We start from the raw sequence: 21,108 nt of genomic DNA, 5'->3' as shown, positions 1-21,108 counted from the left end.
AATGGTCTTTCGATGGTTCTGCTAAGGCGTTTAAATAAGATAAACTTTTAAGTTTGAATCCTTTGAATCCAGAGAGTTGTGTGCATTAATGAAAGCATACCCACTTACTGTGCTCTCTCTCTTCTCTCCCGTTGTCTCTTGCAGAACAACGAGCCTTTAAACCCTGGTTTCCATGGATACGCACCTCACAGCCAGGTAAGAGATTGGCGACTGCTTGAAAACCCTTAAAAAGAAGTTTGAATAACCTTCAACAAAAGAAAGCTCAAAGAAAGAACACATCAGACAAATGACACTGCACTCCATGTCCTCTCAATTTTTTGCCACAAAAGCCTTTGCGTGTACAGTTTTCTTCTCATTCTGCAAAAATTAAAAACTTGTTATCCTGACTTAGCCTGGTTACCTCTGTGTCGTCACCCGGCAAGGATGTGGTTCAGGAACACTGAATCCTCTTTATGGAGACAATTATAAAGTTTCTGTGCCTGCTGCCGGTGGCATTTTATGAATGATGGCTGTTTTTGGAATTGATGAAAACTGCTTGTGACTGCGAGACTTGACCCATCAAAAAAACGCAGAGGCATTATTCAGCGTCGCATTTTAAACTAAGCTCTGCGTGCTCCACTTGCAGCAGCAGCAGAAGCAGCAACGCTTCCCAGTACCAGTTTTATCCTCTCATATTTTCTCTCTCTCAATCCGCCTCATTCTCTCAGTCTCTCTCTTTTCTGTGTGTCTCTGCACGCGTCTTGCTCTCAGTAATGAGTGCCGTATGTGAGCTGCGTAGCATCAGCGCAGCCAACTATTTCCTTATCTACCTCCGAGCAGCAGAGCACAATGAGCAGCTCAAATCAGCTCAGTGTTCGTGTGTGTGTGTGAATGCATATGCTTACCGCACTCGTTTAGGAGGAACGCCAGTGTATTTGAGAGCCTTTGTGTGTGTGTGTGTTTGCGTGTGCGCGTGTGCAGGACGTGCAGCTCTCTGCCAGTGCCACAGGAGGGGAGTGTTGGTCTGTGAGTCCGCTTGCCCCCCAGTCTCCCTCCCCACATCCACCACATGGGAGATTTCCGCAGGCCTCAACCCCTCTTATGTAGTCTTCCATTTTTTATTCATCGACTCTGCTTGACTCTTCACTCCTGCTTTACCCTCACCGTCTCCCTCCTTGGAATACAGCTCTCTGGCAATGTGAAGAGGAGGAGGAGGAGGAGGAGGAGGCCCACACTCGTTTAAGTTTATTTTACATTGCATAATTCCACTTCCTTCTCCCCGATGTCCACTATGATGCTATTTCCATTTGTGCGCTGACCAGACAAAGCAAAGTAAGGACTAGTATAGTAATTGTCAACTATTTTGATCGTCGATGAATCGGTTTGAAGCTTTTTTCATGATTAAAACAAGATTTTCTGCTTGTTTTAGCTTCTTAAATGTGAATATTTTCTTTGTTTCTTTGCTCCACATAACAAAGAAATCATTAAAACTGAATCAAGGACATCGTCATTTCCAGGTTTGACTTACATTTTCCAACGTTTGATGGACCAAACTATTAATCAAGAAAATAATAGACAGATTCGTCGATTGCGAAAATACTCATTAGTTGCTGCTGTAGAGCGGACATAATTTATGATGGTCTGCCATCGTCTTTAGAGCGGACTCATATTCTCTATCTGCTTGCGAACACCTGGACAGAGCTGTCTGGTGATCTGCAGTATGTATGAACTCCCCCCCCCCCCCCCCTGTCATCTGTTAAATCCAGACAGAGCCCACTCTTTCGCGCACGCCGCCGCAGCATTTGTTTTGTAAATGATTTAAAAGTCATTGCCGCTAATGCATTCTGCCCTTGAGCACCCATATTAGGAGTCGGGAGCTGCTGGTTATCATGCAAATGGGGCTGGCGAAGCTCCGCTTAGCCAGATTGGTGTGTTCATACATAGCTGCGGTACATTTGTCTTGGTAATGCCTCTTGTCTTAGGTTATGCATGTGCGTGTTTGAACTGCCTGTAGGTATATGCTTGTGTCAATACCAGTGTGTTTAATGGAGACGGGGCTCCTGTGGGTGCTCACCGAGTGTGTGTGTGTTTGGGTCGCACACATGATCAGGGCTAACAACATACAAACAAAGAGACATCCATGCAAAGACATGGAGACTGTGTACACTGAAGCATTTAGCATTAGCAATATGTAAATCAAGTTAGAACCTTCCTAAAATGGGCGAAATGGATGGAGTGCAGTTAATCATGTGCTATTGGTGATGCATTTGAAGAGGCAGGACTTTGTCTGCCGTGGCTAATGATTGTGGGATGTAGCCTTTTGTTTTGAGTCCAGTCCATGTGTGTCTGTATGTCAGCCAAGGTGCAGCAGCAGCAGCAGCATAAATATGATCAGAGCATCTGTGTGTACTTTATCAACATGCTATTGTGGTTGTGTGTGTGTGTGTGTGCCTGGCCTGCATGTGTTTATCTCGGTGTTCAGTTGGTGTGCTTAATCCTCAGATCATCCCCTATTCATCCTCTCATCCTCCTCACTTACAGCCCTAATCCTGTCATCCGTCTCTCTTCTTTTCACCCAGCCCTTTATCCATTTATCTGCCTATCCCATTATCTCTTGCACACATCCACTGCCCCTCTCTCTCTCTACCACTCTGCCCAAGCTTCCCTGCGTTTGCCCCCTTTCTTACCACCACTTCCAATCACTTATGCTGCCCCCCTCCTCCTCCCTCCCTCCATCCCTCTGGACTCACTTTTAGCCAGACTCAGCAGATGTGTGAAAGCTTGGCATCAGGGCTTTTTTTCCGCAGAGTTCTGTCCCTCCCATATGAAAATGCAGTGCAAGGAACTGCACTCTCATCTCTGCAAATTAAGCGCCTCCTAACAATAAAGTGGTGGGAAGTGAGGGGAACTGAGCCCGAGCCAGAAGAAGGAAAAAGGCGCAATGCAGCATGAAAGAGATTCATGCTCAGTTTGAGGGTTAGCTACAGGAATCGGTGCAGGCGCTGCCTCGGTTATTGTGAGACTTCCATGTGAGTGATGAAGGCAGCTGCAGCAGAGAGATGCTGATGGAGGAGCTAGCTACCTTAGCCATCTACTGATTCTTATTTTTTTTTGAGCTGACAGGCTGCTGCGCAATAAATAACTCATCAAAAAAAAAAAAACTGCAATGCAGCGGGGGGTCACGCTCGTCTACTTCACTTTGAGGCAACCGGTGTGTGGTTAAAAGGCAGCGTCGCATTCCTTCCTCTTACTTTTCTTTCTCCTGAGGTTTGAGGAGACGGAAACGACTGCTTTCCGACTCCGTCCAGGGCTCAGGGTTAGATTGCTACATGGAAGGATGGATGCTTTTTTTTTTTGAATAGGAGGGACTGAGGCTGGAGAGGGTGGAAAAGTTTTAAAAGAGGGGCGGGAACAGGAGGGAAGCAAGGGAGAAGCACCAGGATGTGTAACGCGAGTGTGTGAATGACAGAAGCAGAGCAAAGAGAAGGGAGAGAGGAGAGAAGCGACTCAGGCTGTCAGGAGGAGAGACACTGAAAGGCCCCGGAGGGGGTGGGAGGGGGGGTCAGAGCAGCAAGGACCGGGGGAGACGAGGGAAAAGAGTGTGACAGGCAGAGAAGATCGCGTGCCGGAGACGTGGAAGAAGGGACGCCGGCACAGAGAAGGAGGATCAAGAGGGAGTGAACGAGGGAGAATTTGAATGTGCGAGACAGACGTGGACTGGAACGTCGTCGGCTCATGGTCCTAGAGCGCAGGCACAGGAGGAGACACGGAGACGCACAGTAGGAACGGGAAAGTGGAGAGCTGGTCAGCAGTTGTTCCTCTAGATCAGACAATGATGGGACTTTACTACCCAACAGTGCTGTCGGTAAGTTTTCGCCTCTTGAGCAGAGCTTCTTTCACGGCATCGTTTACAACAAAATAAGAACAACTGTTTAAAGTGTTTTCGTTGGTTTTAGTTTGGCGGGTCACTGTTGTGCTTGTGTGTGTTTCGGCCTGTTTTGGTTTACTGTGTTTTGGCCCAGGTGAGGCCTTTTTCAGATAGTTGGCAGGCCATCAGGCTAACAGCAGGGCTTGTCCCTGCAGCTCTGCTCCTTCACATTTTAACTCCTCACGCCCATGATTGTTTGACTTATTCATTTGGTATGTGTTTTTTGTCGCATCGTTACAGTAGACGACGCAGAGACACATTGCTGTTTTTATAAAAAATACTCACATAAACCATGCATTTGACGCCGTGCGCTACGCTACTTTTTGCATACGGTGGGCGTGTGTGTGTGTGTGTGTGTGCCATTTTAGCATAGAGACAGCCTGAGGATGAGAGCTGTTGTCTGACTCTGTTGTAGCATGTCTTGCTCTCTGCTCTTGACTTCCTCTGGGCCTAAAGGGGGAGTGGATGCAGTTGGAGGTCCATGCATGCGTGCAGACATGCGGCAACACTGTTGACAGGCATGAGCTGCAGCTATAGCATGCTTTCTTTACGCTGACTGCATGTGTGTGTGTGTGTGTAGTACATGTGTCCATTGTTGTCATGTCACATCATGTGCACAGAAGGTGGCAGCTGAGATTTTTGTCGCGCAATTCCGCATCGTCATCCAAGCTGTCCATGTGGTTTAAACGTCATCTGTTTCCGGACTGAGGGAGACAGGTGCCAAGACGGTTGTTTCAGCGTGTGCGCGCGTATGTGCACGCGCACGCTTTTGTGCATCATTCATTGTGAGCTAGCTTGTAGATATATAATGCGTCCTTTGCTCTAACCGTGGGCCGTTACAACGAATGCCTAACACTAACAAAACCTAGTTCTAACCCTAAAACCAGGTTTCGTACTTTGCTTTTTTGGACCAAACAAAGACATATATACGTAGATACAGACGTCCCCCTCCCCCGTCTTCACCTTTCCTTTGGTATTCTTCCCCCTGCAGGCCAGAGCAGCTGTAAACCTTTCTTCAAAGAGACACCAAATGGAGGATGGTGGTAGTAACTAGTAAACGAGAAGGGTGTGGGTAAGGTAGTTCCATGTGGTAATGTACTCTGAAGGTGACCTAAGCACCGGTCACACCTTTGTGTGCTTTACTTCAGCGTATGGTTAATTGTAAATGTGGTTGGTTAATATAAGCATTTACAAGCATTACAAACACAACAATCTTTATGACAACATATATATATATATATATATATATATATATATATATATATATATATATATATATAATTTTCTTTATTGAGTGTTCAAATTATCCATTACTTAATGATTTATAGATTTATGTCGTGTCCCTTTTTTAAAATACAATCTAGCTCCTCCTTCAGCGGTTACAAGGATACTATGATGATTATACAATGATGCGTCCGTATCAATAATCAGTCTTTATGTGTGTTCAGGTTCCTGTATCGTCTGTCTGTAGACATCAGTCTGATGTCAAGAAACCAAAACGGCAAGACTAGATACATTATTTAGTTGTTTTTGTTCCATCTTTCTTTGCTGAATTTCTGATGACAGCCATAGCGCAGGATGAAGGACATTTTGTACTCTTGCACAACTGTTTTTCACCTCTAGGCCAAAGAAATGCTGAAAGTACAAAGGATTTTGTCTATTTGTCTTTTTGCCCCTTGCTGGTGGTAACCTATGTTTGAAGTTCCTAAGAATTGTTCCTAAACCTTGAGGTGAATATTGAGGTTGAACATCCAGCTAATGTCTTCTTGGAAATCATTTAGGGAAACTAATAAGTCATTTATTCAGCAACATATGTGGTGAAAATATCATTATGTTTGATACGAGTGTCATGTTACTGAATTTGGCAGGATAGCGAGACAGCATGGATGCTGTCACAGTGGGGGTGGACATAATGGGTCTGCTGATATACTGCTTCTGAGACATCGCTCATCATTTTAAGCGCAGAAGAAGTGCACACAAAACTCTTTTCTTTCTGAAATTAGTGGGTAGATCGGGAATTTCCAAACATGTTAGCGGGGTTGCTGCCAGTGGTCGCTCTGCACCATGTGGTGCTCTTTTCATCCTTTACGTCACCTGTGTGTGAAATGTAAAGCAAACACAAACAGGAGGAAGAATCAACACCAGCACCACAGTGGAGCTGTGAGGAGACACTCAGGACTGTCACAAAACACCAGACGGGATTTTAACACTTATTAAGAAAATTTAAATGACCAAAAGAAAAGATTACATCATTAAAAATAGTCTTAATAGTCAGAATTATGAAATATGTCTGAGTAAGACATGAATAACATTGAAGCACTGTAAAATTCTGACTGGCTTCTCTCTCTGACCTTGTAACTGTACATCTACTACAGCATCTACTGTCAGGCTGTGATTCACTGTTAAATGCTTTTATTGTGAAGGTACAAAGCTAATGCAAAGCACTATGAAGTTGTCTTTGCAGCAACCTCGTAGTGCCTCACAGACCCCGAGCGTCGTCTCATCACATGTCTCAGCACATCACATGCACTGCCACTTCACGCCGTGGACCAGATAAAACAGGCGTACAGGTCAGAGTTGTCCCAAGGGGCAATGAGTTGTCCATGTTTCCCTAAACGCTTCCACCTCAAACGACCGCGTCGAGGGCACCTTCGAGTTCACGCTCTGTCGTGCCGGGCTGCAGGTTAGCATCTGCTATTGCAACACAGCAGACGGGAGACAGAAAACAGCTTTTTTCTTCTGCGAGGTTTCTATTGGCAGTTGACACGCCAGTTTATATTTTTTTTAACTTTCTCCTTGGCGAAAGGAACCATTTTAAATCACAAATGCAATGAAGTGAGATTAAATGAAAAATATCGACTCTCCCAAGTTGTGAAAAAAAAAACATTCACGGTTAACAGATTCCAGAAATTATGTCGGAATTTGCGTTGCTGCCAAAAACAAAGCAGACGAAGAAGTTATTGGCATTTCCTTTTGTTTCCACTCGCATCGATCAGATCTGAAGCCAGTAAAAGTCCACAGGAGTGAATGGAGATTAAACACACTCCCGCTGGTCAAAAAACAGTTCAACCCCTTAGAATAAATCCATTTTTTTATATATCCGTGTGAGTGGGAATGAGATATTAGTGTTAAACCTGCAAGGGAAAGGTTTCAAACCAAAATGCTGTTACTCAGAACGTCGTCTGGAGTATTTAGCTTGCCCTGCCTGCTTCACTTGCCAATATTATCTCCAAAATAACACTGTTTGGTTAGCCGCTGCGTCTGTGACAACAAGCCATCAAGGAATTTGAAAGCAATCCACACCCAGAACACTTCTGAGTGTGCATCTGTTAGTCGGAGAGTGTGTGTGTGCGCGCGCAAACACATGCACTGCACATACACGTCGTCTCATACCAAACTGCAAAAAATGTCCCGGCTACAATAACATCAAGGAACTGAGTGGCGTTTTTTAAATGAATTCATTACATTTATGCTGTGTGGATTTACTTTGTGCCTTGAAGCTCGCTCTTAGAAAGTGACCGACAGTACTGACACTACTAGAACTCTTCTTTCCACTAACAAGGCACTAAACCAGTGTGCAGTGTTTTCAGTATTACTGGTGTAATGCACTGTGTGACCGTTTTTCACCTCAGGGCCAACAGTTTTCTCTCTCTCCTATATAGCCATGGTTATATTGTTAAACACTAATGCTGCGCTAACTGCTGCAGCCAGAGGGTGTGTGTGTGTGTGTGTGTGTGTGTGTGTGTGAGCGGTCAAGGTGTAAACAACACTCTGTATGTTATCTCAACCCAGAGGACACTCGCGTTTGCACAACATTCATAGTGAGGACACTCGTGCATTCCTAACCTTAACCATCACAACTAAATGCCAAACCCTAACCTGAACACAACACTTATCCTCACAAGTCTTAACCCTCAGAAAGCCTTGGTCCTCAATAGGATATCCATACAATAACACTCACAACCTCAAACTTGTTTTTATATCATAGTGAGGACACCGCAGAGACATAATGTATTCCTGAGCCCCTTACACAAACCTTAACCAACTGCCTAACCCTAAAACCAGGTTTTAACCCTAACCATAAAGCCCTTTAAAGTTGTGCTTGCAAAGATACACACATGCAAATACAAGTACAGGCACAGCAATGCATGTGCATGTGGTGCAGTACAGCTTTAAATATATGCAGTATCACCAGAGTGAGGCTGTGACGATGAACCATTTATTAATCAATTCACAAATTGCTTGCCAGCTATTTAAAAATTAAAAATAAAAATCAGTTACAGTGTGTTTTTTTAAACCAAATTAAAATAATCTTGAGCCTTTTTTGCCCATGTAACAAAGAAATTGTTCAAACTGATAATTTTTGTTTTGTGGACAAAGCATTTTATGGACCAAAAAGCTTATTGGTTATTTGAGCAAATAATCGACAATATCGAAAATAACTGGTAGTCACAGCCGTGCTCCTGAGTTTACTACCTTCTCCTGCATAACAAACGGCACTGTGCCATGTGCACAAACCACTTGAGCCTGTGCTGCAGCAGTAAGTAGGTGCTGCTGCCGCTGCAGGGTTTTTAGATTTAAACGTCATTTGCAAAGGTTTTGGCAGCAGCATGCACTGCAGGTTCCTAATCTGTGATGTAAGGTTTTAGTCGACGCTTCTTCCAATGTTTGAGCTTTCTCAGTCTGCACTGACCTTTTTTTAAAGCAGCTTTTAAATATGAATCCATTCGTTTTGGCTTTATGGATTTTTGTGAAAAGCTTATTTTACTGGTAAATCCTCAGTGAATTTCTCAGGTTAAAACACCTGAGGTTGAATGTCAGTCATGTGTTTTTATACATATATATACGTGTGTGTGTGTGTGTGTTAGGGCTGCAACTAACGATTATTTTAATAATCGATTAATCGGTCGATTATTTTTTCGATTAATCGATGAATCGGTTAAAAAAAAGCAACATTTGTAATTGCCACATCTTTATTCAAAAACGGAACATTTCAAATTCACAGTGCAGACTAAAGTGTAAAAACAACTGGTTGTTGCTCCAACGTCTCTGAGCTATCAAAAGTAATATTAAATGATTAAACAAAAATCATAACTTACTAGAATAACACAAAAAAACATACAATGTATGATATACATACATTTACAGGTTAAAGTAAACATGTATTTTTCTTATACTAATTTAAGTATATTTAATATGTTGATTTTGACCCTGTCTGACAGCCTAAGCTGTAAGTGCTTATACACCCCTCCGATCGATCTCTGTATCATAATTTTGCTTTGGAAGATAATTAAGACGATAAAATACTAGAGAATGAGTTATTGTTTAAACATGTTTTAGTTGAGGATTTGTTGCACTAATGGTTCTCTAACAGCTTGCCATATGTTCCTAACGGCTAATTGTGAAAATACAAAATTCTTATTTTTAATATGACAATCCTTCATTTTAATATATTGTGTGATTTTTTTTGTGTGTGAATGTGTTTTTAATAATAATAATTATCCAGCTTCAGTTGTCATCAGTGATGACAAATAGCGCCACAAAAACGAATGAATATTTTTTTTATTATTCATGAAACTTCGGAAGTAATTATTTTCCTTTATAAAGTGAAAAAATACCTGTGTTAATTTCACACAGCGCAGGGTGAGTTAAAAATATTCAAATCATAATTGTTTACTACATTTTAGAAGTCTGAGGCAGAAAAAAACAATTAATTTAATGATCAAAATGGTAGCAAATTATTTTTCTCCCAATAAATTTACAGATTAACAGTCTCCTAATTCAATATTTCAAAAGTCTGTTGGAGGAGATCCTTAGAAATCTGGTCTGGTTTGAGACAGCAGTTGAATCAAAATCTATTTTGCTCTTTATTTGTGGCTGTGTGGTAAATTCATAAAAAACTAACAGCCTTGTCAGCACAACTATGCTCGTGATGATTGATAGTTGTTCTATTTGTAAAAATTTATGTTCTGCTCTGTTGTAGGAAAGGGGATATGAATCCTTCACTGTTTTTTATGGTTTTATTTTCAGTCCATACTGGCCTGCCTGAGGTGAGTCAGCGTTGGAGAAAGTATTGTCAGTGTGATTATGATAATGATGCCGATGGTGATGATGATGATCAGTGTCAAAAAAAAAACAAGACAAAGCTTTTAGCACAGCCACGGCGCTGCAGACGCTGTCAGACAGCATCACGGTTCTCTTTTCTCAGACGCTTGGGGTCTCTCAATCAAAACAATAACAAGAGACCTAGTTTGATGATGTTTGGAAGCAGTGCGGGATCATGGGATTTCTTGTCTTGTCTCATTTGGTTCCCCTCCGAGTTTGCACTCGGCCTGTTGAGACCTTCAAGTGTGTATTCTTCCTCGCTCATTTGATGGAAGTTAAAGCAGACACAATGACATCATTAAGATTTCTTTGGATTTAAAGGGGACATATTATGCAAAATCATTGTAATACTTATATTTGGGACTCTGGAGGCCCTATGAGTCGGCAAAGTGTGATAAAAGATGACATGCTTTTGTGGTCCACCTCAGTCACAATTTGACATTTCTGAAATTGTTGTCTCGCGGGAGAGCGGAAGTCTGCAAAGTGTTCTATTCTTGGTTGCACAGTGCAGCACAGAGTTCTACACAAACTTCCAGCCTCAGAGGATTTACGTGTCCAGTGGATACATGTTATATATGACGGCAATGTGCCGACGAGAGATGGCAAATGATGGCTTTTCCAAATGCTAACTGCTGTTAGCTGCCGGAGCCTCAGTGACTATGCTGACGTAGTTTCCTGTGTCTCATTTGCGTTTAAAGAGACAGACACTCAAAAGCGAGCGTTCTGAACAGGGCTGTTTTGGCAGGGTGATAGAACTGCTGTGGTGCTTCATCTTTAAGGTATTTTAACCAAAGCATGTCACGGACATGTTCATTAGGACACCAGGGAACTAGGGTATAATATGATATGAGTCCTTTAAATGTGTAAGTACCCCTACTTGTTGTTGGTGTTTTGTATTAGGCTCTTGGCTTCTCTCACCACATGTAATATACAATGTAAAGTTCTTTGTTTGCTTGTCAAATAAACATCCATGCATGTGCTGGCTTTTTGCCCTCTGTAAATTGACCTCCCAGGACCTTTTTTGCATAACCTCTGCATGCTCTGATTAACCCACCACGAAGACGGATAGAAGGGGGAAAAAAAAGCCTGCGCACCATAAAAGGAGATGGGCTGTGGCCTGTGCTGTTATGGACATCACAGTGCAGCAGAAGCTCAGCAGAGTGACTGGAGGGGAGGGTGTTGTGGGTTTTAAGACAAAAAAAAAAAAAGATCTCCCTCTGGCTTTCATCAAGCGTGGCAGGAGGGGAGGGGAGGGCATGAAGGGAGACATACTTTTCTAACCTCAGGGAGAAGAAAAAAAGGGGATGGTTTGAAGCTAGTGTGTTTATCCTACTGTCGATTTTTAGTCGTAAGGAACAATGGGGTTTCCTTAGCATCACCACACAGCTCGGTTTGTTTCTTTGTGTAGCATCTGGCTATTGCGGCAGTGAGACGGACACAGACGTGTGCTTGAAAGGTTTGCAGTGAAAAAGGCCTCGCCTCTCTGTGTATGGAAAACATATGGTGTCTCAGGTAACACAACGGAGAGAAACGAGGCATATGAATAGTTCCTACAACAGATGGTCCTTTTTTTAGTTGGAATATCAGATTGATATAAAAGAAAAAGAATCTCAGCTGACCGACTGTGTTTTCAGACACTCTCAGATTCTTTGTCATATTGTTTTAATTAGACGTCTCGCAGCCCGTTTGAACTTCCACCTCCCGGTGTCAAAATTCAGTCTGGAAAGTTTGTGTTTGGAGCAGACATCACCAAAAAAAAAAGAAAAGATCATGTCATTATTTCCCATAATCCCTCTCCCCTCCCGTTAAGTCCCCCTTCTCTTTTTTCCGTTATATAATTTTTCCTTTCTCTCGCTCTCCTTTTTAGACTATATGATGCTGCTGCCGTGTTCACGCTGTGCTGCTCGGGAATGTGCGCGTGGACTTTTAAGGTTGCTCTGGTTTTTCCGCTCTGATCTTAATCCACTGACAGCTCCTCATCCTTCTCTCGTTTTATTAGCCCGTGTCAATTTGTGCGTCGAGCTAAATCGTGGCTATGACAAAACCTTAAATGACGCAACTCAGACGTGGTATTAACACGGAGTGACAAGTGGACTGAACTAGAGCTGAAACACTTGATTATTAATCGGTTAATCCGCTTTTTTCATGATTAAAACAAATTTCCGATTGTTTCAGCTTCTTAAATGGGAATATTTTCTTCGTTTTTTTGCTCCACGTAACAAAGAAATCATTATTTTTGGGTTTGTGGACAAAACAAGACATTTGAGGACATCGTCTTTTCCAGGTTTGACAAACACTGACCAATGTTTTTGTAAAGCATTTTCTGACATTTTATGGACCAATTGATTAAAGGTGCCATATGTAAGAATGTGGCCAAAAAACGGTTACTACATTCAAATTCAAAGTACTGAGGTCTTTTAGGTTTCGTTTTCTGACGTAACTGGCAACCCGTGGTTGCTCGGCAGCTGAGACTCTACTGACAGCAATGATTGGTAGACGGCGGTAGGTGGCGCCACATGCCAAAACATGATTTCAAAACATAAACATGATTTGCAGTCTGCAATTTTTTTTTTTTTATGTAAATATTTTAGCTGTACTGTTGTTGTTGTTGGTGAGTTCAGTTTGTTATATGAACATTATTCCTGAGTCTCTGTGACATATTAGGAGGATTTTATGGCCAGTTGCTTTAGATTTATTACATAATGCACCTTTAATTGACAAAATAATCGTTAGTTGCAGCTCTAGACTGCACTAAATTCAAGCGAGATCATACCCAATATGTTGTTAGATCGCATCACAAAACACACATTTGGAATATCGTTGTCGTTACGTTGCTGAGAGTGTATGTGTACCTGTATCAGCAGTATTTCTTACACTTCTCAGCAACCCTTATGTTGATTTATTTCTAGTCACTGCAATTTCAGCACTCGCCAATATCATTTTCTACCGTAGCATGACGAGAACTGCACAGTCAGGCTTGTTTGAAAAAACAAAACACAATTGTCATTCTAGCTCATACAAATAGCTTACATCTTTATTTGCATGCAGTGACAGGACACACACACACATATTGAGGACACATCTTAATACTAGGTGTGAACAGTTCTTCCTCCACATTGGCTCTCTGCGGATGGATGTCAATACTCAGTCTGAACAGGGCCTTTCAGATTCTCTGTTTATTTTATTATCCTTTTGAGAACATTTGTCATCACATCCATTCCAGTCGGAGGTTCGGTCTTGGCTGTGCTTTATTGAGCGACAAACATTGCGTTGACAGAATGAACAATGTTGTAGCCTTGGTTTTTGGAAAAAATATAATTATTAGTGTGCATAATTTTCTACCACTTTTTTTTTTTTACTCTTTTACCACTGCCTGGCTCTCCACGTCTCCCTCATTCAGAAAAAAGCCACACATTTTAAATCTTTCTTTCTGCAAGTCTCTCTCTTCTTATTCTATGCTCGGCATTTTTAAAGTGTGTGACTCAGCTCCAGGCTGGGATACGAGTACAGGACACACCCTTGTAGTGGCTGAGTGCAGGCTACTGCATGTTTACATACTCGCACGTCCTAACATGTACATTTAGGCTTTGATTAACCTAGCTTAGCTTAGTCTAGGGCTTAACTTGTGAATTCTACTGGCTTATTTTTCCCTTTTCTGACATATTTTTGAAGGTTCTTTTTTTATCATCAGATGAGAGAGAGCGAGAGAGAAAGATCCTCGGGGGACACGCGAAAACAAAATTCTTTTGTAACGCATAATTTGCCTCGCCACAATGACAGTGGCAGTTGATGAGTTTTCCATATTTTTTTTTTTTCCCTATCCTTTTTCTCTATCCAGCCTCCATCTTCTGATGCCTGGCTCAGACCCCAGAAGCTGAAGCGTTAGCTGGCTGTTTGCAGTCACTGCAGTGCTTTACTACAGCAGAACAATGAGCAATCAGGCCAAAGGATTAGAGGAAGAGAGAGAAGTTAAAGAGCTGATTTGCGTTTTTGTGTCATTATAGTGTATGTCTAATCTAAACAGCTGTGTCTGGAGAGTCAGAACCAGCTCACAGCAAAGACCAGACCAGACCAGTGACTTAGAGGTTTGGATCCTCAGCTTGTGAATCAGCTCGATTTCTCGATGAATCGTTTGGTCCATAATATGTCAGCAAATGTTACAAAACGTTGATCAGTGTTTGTCAAACCTGGAAATGACCATGTTCTCCAATGTCTTGTTTTGTCCACAAACCAAAATGATTCAGTTTTAATGATTTATTTGTTATTTGGAGCAAAGAAACGAAGATGATATTCACATTTAAGAAGCTAAAACGATCAGAAATCTTGTTTTAATCATGAAAAAAGCTTCAAACGGATGAAGCGATTATCAAAATATTTGACCATTCATTTAGCAATTGATTAATAACACTGGATTACAAAAAAAAGTAAGTTGTCTGTGTCTTTTCAACGGAATTGGGACCACTTTGCACCACTGAATCCAAAAATGACATCCATTTTTCTCAGTCAGGATTTTATGCTTATTTGATCTTCTGACTAAATTGATTACATTGCCCAAGCCTTATCCTGGTCATCAAGTTTAATACCAAAATAAGCACGGTAAGCACGCTTTATAAAACTTGTGACTACATTCCTTTTAGGAACAGTGGTGTATTCACCGCAGATGTAGCAGAATACATCAGGCTTATTTTGGCAAGATCTTCTAGTCGAAGAAATGTCGTGCATTTCATGATTTTTGGCACATGCAAAATCTTTATTGCAAGAAATATAAAATCATTTTGCATCATATGACGTGAAAATACTCTCACAAATACGTAGCTTTGTTCAGAAAGTTGACCCGATTGTGTAAAACCAATGTGATTTTTGGATTCAGCACATCAAAATTATTCTAAATCATCTAAAAAAACTGAAACGATACATTTGGTGTATACCAGTGTAATCGATTAATCGTTTCAGCTCTCTTACCCATGCACTCCTCATCCATCCTTTGTCACATCCTTCTTTTCACCTTGTGTCTTTGGCATCTAGACGATCAACACTTACACAAGGTGTGTTCATTGAAGCGGCCGCACCGCTATAAAGAATCTATGGATTTGGCTTTTGTGCTGTTCATGTAGTCGTAAGAGTGGAGACGGAGAGAGAGAGAAGAGTCCTCGCCGATGCACAGTGAAACTGAATTATTGATGACCTCGAACACGGCCCAGAACTACAACAACACACGGCGTTTCTCACAATGCAGCAATCGCTGTAAACACGTCACACCTAACATGTCACGGTTTTTCCCTATTTAACTTTCTGCTCGTCCACATCTTTGCGTCTCGAACTGTGTATCGAATTTTCTCAGTCTTAATAATAGATGTGTTTTCTGTAAATATTTCATGGTCGGCTGACTGAAAACACATGCCTGACAGAGATATGGAGGTAGAGGGGAGGGGAGGAGGATCACATGCAGGGAACGCAGTGACTGAGTGCTTTAGTAGAGAGAGAGAGTGAAATCTAAGATGCAGGATTTTAACCCTCTAGTTTTTTTTGCTTTCATCGAGACGCGGCAGCCTCAATAAAAGGCTCAACTCAACACTATATATGTTAAGTCATCGCCTATTCTCTTGTCTTCTGCTCCCCCAGGGCTCTCAGGATTCGACAGCAGGACAGGAGGGTCTGGTGGCCCCGCCCTTTACAGCATTCCCTCCACCACCCCCACCTCAGAACGGGCTCCCAGGGTCGGAGTTTGGCCCCGGGGCCATGTTTGGTGCTGGGGGCCAAGGAGCGGCAGAGGTAGGGGCTGGCGGCAACGGAGGCAGCGCTGCTAGCACCGCAAACAGCAACAACGGCGTAAGTAGTGTGTTCACAAAGCACTGACAGAGCAAATGGCATATATCATGTGATGGTAGTCATAGGCTCCCCAAAGCTCTGTTTTCCACATAATCATTTAGACATGTTTTTAATGATCTACAACTTCTGTCTGTGCTATGTGTGTTTTTTTTTATCAAATAAAATATAGTGCCACATTATTAATAACAATCATAAACTCAGAAACCACTTTGGTCCAGACAGAAACATCCCAGCATCTGCTGCATAGATCTGAAGACGCACCAACAACGACTTCCCTCAGCTCTCAGCCTCGGTGTCGATAAGCAGCAACATAAGCGTAAAAACAGTCAAATAAAACAAACAATTCATTTGCTAAACCTCTACATTGTAGCAGCTGAACATTAGCATTAATAGAACACTGCCATTGCATCTCAGTACTGCAGAGTTTTAGTGTTGATATTTAACATAAATCTCATTCAAAATGCAATTTCAGATTACAGTGATATCTACACTAATGTTTTCGGAATGTTTAAGTTATTAGGGTTATGTAGATTGTACCGCATTGCCCCCGTTTGCACCTTGTTTTAACTTGCACATTCTGGCACATATTTGTTGCTTTTTAGTCTCCTTATAACTATTTATCTATTTATTCTTAGTCTTTTTGTCCTGCTCTACGCGCCTTACCGTAATTACCCACTGGGGATAAATAAAGTTTTCTTGAATCTTGAAGTGAAGCCGATCTTTGACTTTGCTCAGAGAATGTTACTACTAATAAACAAGTAATCAATATAATGATGATAATAATTAGTGCTGGGTGCGTTAACGCGACAGCTGCGATTAACTTTAACCCATGACGACTGACTGGAAAAAGACTCCGGATTGTTAAAGTGAGTCTTTAAAGTAACGCTAAACTTTAAAAACAAATGTTATTTGCTCTTTTGGTTTAATAAACAGACTACTCCAGTTCGACTGTAGGCAGCTAATGTTAGCTAATGCAGCTAACAGAGCTAAATGGTAAACGGTGGCTGGACTCCAGTGTCGCGGCACGTAAACATGACGTCACACGCGTCTTTTTCCGGTCAGTCGTCATGGAAACACGCCATGCGTTAACCTAGTGCCTAGCACTAATAATAATATTTATTTACAAAGCACATTTCATACATTATTGTATGAGTCTTTTGTATGGTATAATTAAAGATGGAAAAATGATAAAACCCTCATAATAAATGACTATAAATTTGAGATCTTTTCAATGATAAAAAAATAAAAATGAGAATATAGTTCTTAATTCACGATGATCCTCTCTCACTCTCGACCTCCACAGGGAAAAACAGATGAGTCGTCCCCAGGCGAGGTGGGTGTGCAGTGTGGAGCAGGAGGCGCAGGAGCAGGAGGCTCTGCAGGAGACTCCTCAGAGGCCAAAGGGACCCCCAAACGCCTCCACGTCTCAAACATCCCCTTCCGCTTCCGGGATCCAGATCTCAGGCAGATGTTTGGGGTGAGAAGCTGGGAATGTTGAGAGGCCTCCATGTTGTTTTGTTTTTTAAAGCAAGATCAATAAATCAAGCTCAAGCCTCTGGGTCTGTGGCAAAGAGTCGAGGGGAATGAGAAACACTTGTGTGTTCTTCTCGTGCTAAGAAAGGGAAAGTTGGCTGCTATGTGTGTCAGTGTGTGACTGACCGAGTAAGAGGTTCAAGGCTTGGGGACCAACAGCAACACATGTGAAAAGTTGGAAAGTCTTTTGTGTAATAGTGACCCCTAGTGCAAAGTAACTGTAACTTGCACAAAGTCAAGCTTTCGACTTTGCAGTAAATCTGAGCTACAAACAAATGAAATGTGCTTTAATCTTATTTTTTCACTAATTTCTTTGTGTTTTATTCTATTTGCAGCAATATGGGAAGATTCTGGATGTAGAGATTATTTTCAATGAGAGGGGTTCAAAGGTAAGTACACAGATGATTTACTGTACTCCCGCCATTCGTTTTTCCCGCTGGTATTAACATGTTACTTTGGAAATGTAGTTATATATTCAACATCTTCAGTAGAGCTACAACGATTGATGCATTGATGAATCTGTTGATTATTTTCTCTATTAATCTATTAAAAATGATTCAGTTTTAATGATTTCTTTGTTTATGTGGAGCAAAGAAACAAAGAAACTATTCACATTTAAGAAGCTGAAACGATCAGAAATCTTGTTTTAATAATGAAAACAGCTTCAAACCGACTATCGGTTATCAACATAGTTGACGATTAATCATCTCTAATCTTCAGGACGCCCCTCGCTGATCACTAACCACTTTAACCTCTCTGCGCTACAGGGATTTGGCTTTGTGACGTTTGAGACCAGCGCAGATGCAGAGAAAGCCAGAGAAAAGCTCCATGGCACATTGGTGGAAGGTCGGAAGATTGAGGTAATTTTCCCCTCTCTCTCTCTCTTTCCTTCTCCCTCTCTCTCATCTTCTGTCTTTTCTCTGAACTCCCATTGTAATTCTGCTTGATCACTCACTGCTAGCTAGCTCCCATTCTCCCTTTAGTGTTATGCTCTGATGCAGCCCACTGGTATCTCACTCCCTGGTCCTCTGCAGTGTGTGTTTTGTTTTTTGTTTGTTTGTTTGTTTCTAATTTTTAAAAATAGATTTCTTTCCTCCTTACTTGTCATTTATTTTTTTTGTGGTTCTGTGGTGAGAATGATTTGGGGTGCAAGAACTTTATAAGGCATGATATGTTATGTTTTCTCTGCAGCATTTATTTATTTATTCATTTCCCACATCAAGCTGTTGCCTCTTCACCTTTTATATTTTGTTTTGTTTGTTTTCTTTACTGACGAGCAACTTGTAGCCACACTGGTGTTTTAAAACTTCTCTCTGCAACAATTGGAATGATGTCTGTGTCGTTGGCACCGGAGGGGCACAAGAGGAACACAGTGAAAGGATGATGCATGGCAGATTGCAGTCAGATGCTCTTTTTTTTTACCCCCTCCTCTAGTGTAGAAATCCTTCTGTGTTCCTCTCTCCTGGTGTTGTAGCTAAGTGGTTGTGACAAGCTTATGGCTCCTGGTGCAACAACAGCAGCATGCTGGGTCATCACAGCAATACAGATGCATGTTCACTATATGGACGTCTGGTTTTCTTAACAAAGATCTGTAACACTCGGGGAGTTTTTTTGTTATGTGTGTGAAGTCTCTCTGTGTGTGTGTCCTCAGGTCATTCATTTTACTGTAAGATGCAGTTTTAGTTTGTTACATAAGCATGTGCTGAGATTTCCTCTTTTTCATTTAATTGGGGTTTCAATCGGCCAGTCGTTCACCGTGGATCTCTTTAACGACAGCCGCTGTAAGCCAGGATTTCTGCATGGGCTTACTGTGGTGATTTCCTTGTGGTGTGTGTGTGTGTGTGTGGGGGTGTGTGCGCGAGTCGGTCCTTGCATGATGGATGAGGCTGGCTCGACCCTTTTTTAGTTCTGTACTCTGAGTTCTGCTGCAGTGTGGTGGAGAATGACAGACAGCCACCTGCATCCACCGGTTCTATAAACTCCCTCCACCACCACCTCCATCCTTAAGTCAATTGGCAAGCTGAATGAACACTGATCGACTAAAACTATGTTCCCTGCATCAAATCAACAACCTGCGTTGCTTTAATCTTATTCTGATTCTGTGTTTGTTTTTTTGCATGAGATGAGTCGCTTTCGACGAGCTCTTTCTGTGGTTTCATGTGTGCATGTGCCTTGTTGTGCTGCAGTTGTGGTGTTGGGGATGCAGCAGGTCATGTATCGGCTGCAGCGTGGAGTCGAGTGTATGTGTGTGTGTGTGTTTATGGTGCATGGGCTTGGAGAGACAAAAGGCTGACGCAGGACGAACCCCTTGGTTTCCTTGTGTTTACGCATACTTTACACTGCTGTCCAGAATGCTCTGGACGTTTCTACTCGAGGTGACGCTCTTTGGCAGCTCCTGCCGTGGCTCTTACTTTAATTGGTCATGACATTTCAGAGTTTGTTGAACGGATGTTTTACTTGATGAATACGGCCAAAGGAGTAATCATATATTATCATTCAGAAACTCTGAAATAAAGGCCTACTGTATACCTTATATTAAATGTCTTTCTATTTGATTTAAAGGTCCCATATTATGCAAAAATCAAAGATGACTCACTTATGTTTTTGTGGTCCTCCTCAGTCTAAGTACAGGAGATAAAACACGCGATGTTGACTTCCATGCTCCTTGGGACGCCACAAGATGCTAAAATCCTGGAATTGTTGTCTCGCGGAGCTCTGCTTTGTCCGTAAAACACGTGAGAGTTCAGGTGAGGGCAATGGCATCCGAAAAACCGGAAGTCAGCAAAAAGTTCTATTCTTGGCTCCACAGTGCAGCACAGAGTTCTACACAAACTTCCAGCCTCAGAGGATTTATCTGTCCAGTGGATACATGTTATATATGATGACAATGTGCCTGCAAATGATCACCTTTCCAAATGCTAACTGCTGTTGGCTCACAGTAGCCTCTGGATACCAGGGAAATAGTTTATCTTGGAGAAATAGGATATAATATGGGACTTTAAACTGTGTAGTTCAATCCTTTCCACTGGCATGGGTTTAGTTGGCGTATGGAGTGTGTGCATGACTGTTGCCTAACTTGAGGCCGAGAGATAGATGGATGTTATTTTTCTTGCATGTTTATTCTCTACAGCTACTTTATTTGATTAGGTTTGTGTGATGGGAATTGTCCAGTTACTATGGAATTTAAAAAATATATATTTTTAAGGGAGTGTTGACATTGTTCTTGGTGCATGCCAATGGGAGACTAGTCATTCTTCTGCAAGCCTAGCTGCCCATAGAGTGCATGTATACAGTGAAATCTCTGAAAGGGTGATTATTATTGTGCTTAAAGTTACACTGTACTTTGTCTTTGTCTGGATTAAAACTCTGCACTTTGAAGAAGTCAGTTTCCTGTGCACTTCCGATGTGTCCATGTAAGTGGCTTAACTCCAGCTCACTTTGTCTCTACCTGCTTTTTCTGCCACCCATTATCATCACCATTATTTCAATATATAGGGCTCATTAGACCTATATTGGTGTGTATATGACTCAAAAAATTGCATCTCCATTGTATGCAGCAACACAAGTGGCAACACTGACTTGTGTTGCCTTGACCTGCAGTGACATACGCTACTGTTCAAAAGTTTAGGGGTCCCTATTTATGAAGGAAAGTCACTTTTTTTACAATGATTATAATATTAAATGAATCAGAAATACACTCTATACATTGTTCATGTGGTAAGCGACTATTCTCG

General features: G+C 41.8%; 1 protein-coding gene across 1 annotated transcript in view; it reads left to right on the top strand.

The window, feature by feature from the left end:
- Positions 1-21,108, top strand: part of LOC310933515 (RNA binding protein fox-1 homolog 2-like) — a gene marked incomplete at its 5' end in the record, with an annotated part of 46,038 nt that overhangs the window by 11,311 nt on the left and 13,619 nt on the right. Inside the window, 5 exons of the mRNA XM_083897024.1 lie at positions 145-195; positions 15,635-15,841; positions 17,145-17,318; positions 17,710-17,763; positions 18,142-18,234. Of these exons, the coding sequence (XP_083753150.1) occupies positions 145-195; positions 15,635-15,841; positions 17,145-17,318; positions 17,710-17,763; positions 18,142-18,234 (579 nt within the window). The remainder of the gene's footprint in view (positions 1-144; positions 196-15,634; positions 15,842-17,144; positions 17,319-17,709; positions 17,764-18,141; positions 18,235-21,108) is intronic.

Source organism: Microchirus variegatus, assembly GCF_963457635.1.
Source record: "Microchirus variegatus genome assembly, chromosome: 10".
Taxonomy (NCBI): domain Eukaryota; kingdom Metazoa; phylum Chordata; class Actinopteri; order Pleuronectiformes; family Soleidae; genus Microchirus; species Microchirus variegatus.
Note: the sequence above shows the minus strand (reverse complement) of the source record. Positions and strands in the feature narration are given on the sequence as shown.